General features: G+C 39.9%; 1 protein-coding gene across 1 annotated transcript; it reads left to right on the top strand.

The window, feature by feature from the left end:
• The first annotated feature begins 215 nt into the window (after positions 1 to 215).
• Positions 216 to 1,184, top strand: LOC128588643 (olfactory receptor 11H6-like). Its single transcript, XM_053595525.1, has one exon. It carries the CDS (start codon positions 216 to 218, stop codon positions 1,182 to 1,184), a length of 969 nt encoding a protein of 322 aa, XP_053451500.1.
• Positions 1,185 to 2,272: the final 1,088 nt, after the last annotated feature.

The following is a 2,272-nucleotide window of genomic DNA, read 5'->3' as shown; positions in this document are numbered from 1 at the left end:
TAACATGTTGATCTAGATTCTCCCAGAACGCTGGTCTCATTGAACTAAGCCAGAGGCTTGGGAGATGAGTTATTGCATTGAGAACTACATAGAACCTTTCATACCAGTGCATTAAAAGGGTACCTACCCAGACAGAAGAAACAGATAGAATTTTTTAAGAGAGAGAAAATGGCTAATGCAATGGTCCTTATTGCTCATTTCCTTCACAGATTAGAATGAGTTTCTCAGAAGACAGTAATATCTCTGGGTCTGTGAGTGAGTTCATCCTCCTGGGCTTCCCCTGCCGCAGGGAGATCCAGATCCTCCTCTTTGTGGTCTTCTCCCTCATCTACCTCCTGACCCTCCTGGGGAACACATCCATCATCTGTGCTGTATGGTCAAGCCGGAAGCTCCACACGCCCATGTACATCCTCCTGGCTAACTTCTCCTTCCTGGAGATCTGTTATGTCAGTTCTGATGTGCCCAAAATGTTGGCCAATCTCATCTCCCAGACCAAGAGCATCTCCTATGCTGGCTGTCTGCTCCAGTTCCACTTTTTCTTCTCCATGTGTGTTGCTGAGGGCTACTTTCTTTCTGTGATGTCCTTTGACAGGTTCCTTGCCATCTGTCGACCTTTACACTACCCCACCATCATGACTCACCACCGGTGTGCCCAGTTTGTGATCTTCTGCTGGGTGGGTGGTTTTCTATCAATGCTGATGCCAGCAGTTCTTATGTCCCAAGTGCCCTTCTGTGGCCCTAATATCATTGACCATTTTTTCTGTGACCTGGGACCATTGCTGGCACTGTCCTGTGTCCCAGTTCCCAAAACTACCCTAACTTGTGCTACTGCAAGTTCTCTTATCATCTTCATTACCTTTCTCTACATTCTTGGGTCCTACACCTTAGTTTTGCGAGCTGTACTGCAGGTCCCAGCGGGCTCAGGCAGGAACAAAGCTTTCTCTACATGTGCCTCCCATTTCTCGGTGGTGTCCCTGTTCTATGGTTCTGTCATGGTGATGTACGTGAGTCCAGGCTCCAGGAGCCATCCAGAGACACAAAAATTTGTAACACTGTTTTACTGCATGGCAACCCCATTCTTTAATCCCTTGATCTATAGCCTCCGGAATAAAGATGTGAAAGATGCTCTTAAAAACGTACTGAAAGCACCATCAAAGGAAATACCTAAAAATACAGAGAAATGATAAATGATAAATTTTTCTACCATTATACCCTAGGGAATACAGAATTTCATTTAAAAAATCTTTTTCTGGGAATATCTGTATCATTTGATTTTTTTTACCTTCATAAAAGTATGATTCTACACACAAAGAACATTCATTCTATCTCAAAAGCAAAAAATACAGTCCTAAGGGACCATCATAGGAAAGTTCTATGCAGTTTTCAAACACCAATGTATCATTTCTTCATTTTGGATTTTTTTCATTATTAAATCATAGCTGTGTACATTAATGCAATCATGGGGTACAATGTGCTGGTTTTATATACAATTTGAAATGTTTTCAAACTGGTTAACATAGCCTTCACGGCATTTTCTTAGTTATTGTGTTAAGACACTTATATTCCTGAAACTAATGTAACCTACTTTGTATATACAAAGTTCAGACTCATGTTTCAAACTTGCATCTTGGCTTTTATCTTAATACTATTTTTATATATTTCTAATGTGTTGCAAATTTATCAACTCTTTTTTCCTTGTCCGCAACAGTTTTTCTATAGTGACATCTATCATTTGCTCACCATACTCACAAAAATTAAATTGCTTTATTTACGAGAGATCAAAGACCCAGTATTCATCACTATAACAATAGTTGTTTTCTTCATTTGTGTATTTCTTACTACCAGGCATTGATAAATTTTTCATGATATGCAGCAAATGAAAACAGGACATTGTGTGGTATCTTCATAAAGGGAAATTCTTGGCACAACTTTCTTTAAATAAATTTATTTCAGGTTAATGTGAGGGTACAACCAGGTCAAAATATTTGACTTTATTAGGTAGAGTCTCACTTGTAGTTTATCCCACACTCAAAAGGTATGCCAAACACCCCAACCTCATGCCCATTCAGTGAGAACACCCCAACCCTCTCCCTCTGCTCCTTTGTTGTTGCTGCTCCACCCAACTTGAATTGAAATGGGTTTTTGGCCTATGTGGGCATGCATCAGATCATCTACTGGCTTCATATTCATATTGAGTACATTGCAAAATTGATTTGCATTCTTGTCATACTTTACTGAAAATAATGGATACTTTTCAGCTCCATCCCAGATA

This window comes from Nycticebus coucang, chromosome 6, assembly GCF_027406575.1.
Source record: "Nycticebus coucang isolate mNycCou1 chromosome 6, mNycCou1.pri, whole genome shotgun sequence".
Classification (NCBI taxonomy): Eukaryota; Metazoa; Chordata; class Mammalia; order Primates; family Lorisidae; genus Nycticebus; species Nycticebus coucang.
Note: the sequence above shows the minus strand (reverse complement) of the source record. Positions and strands in the feature narration are given on the sequence as shown.

What these genes read in the sequence shown, in the direction of transcription:
- LOC128588643 (XM_053595525.1), top strand. Translation starts at nt 216, where the DNA reads ATGAGTTTCTCAGAAGACAGTAATATCTCTGGGTCTGTGAGTGAGTTC.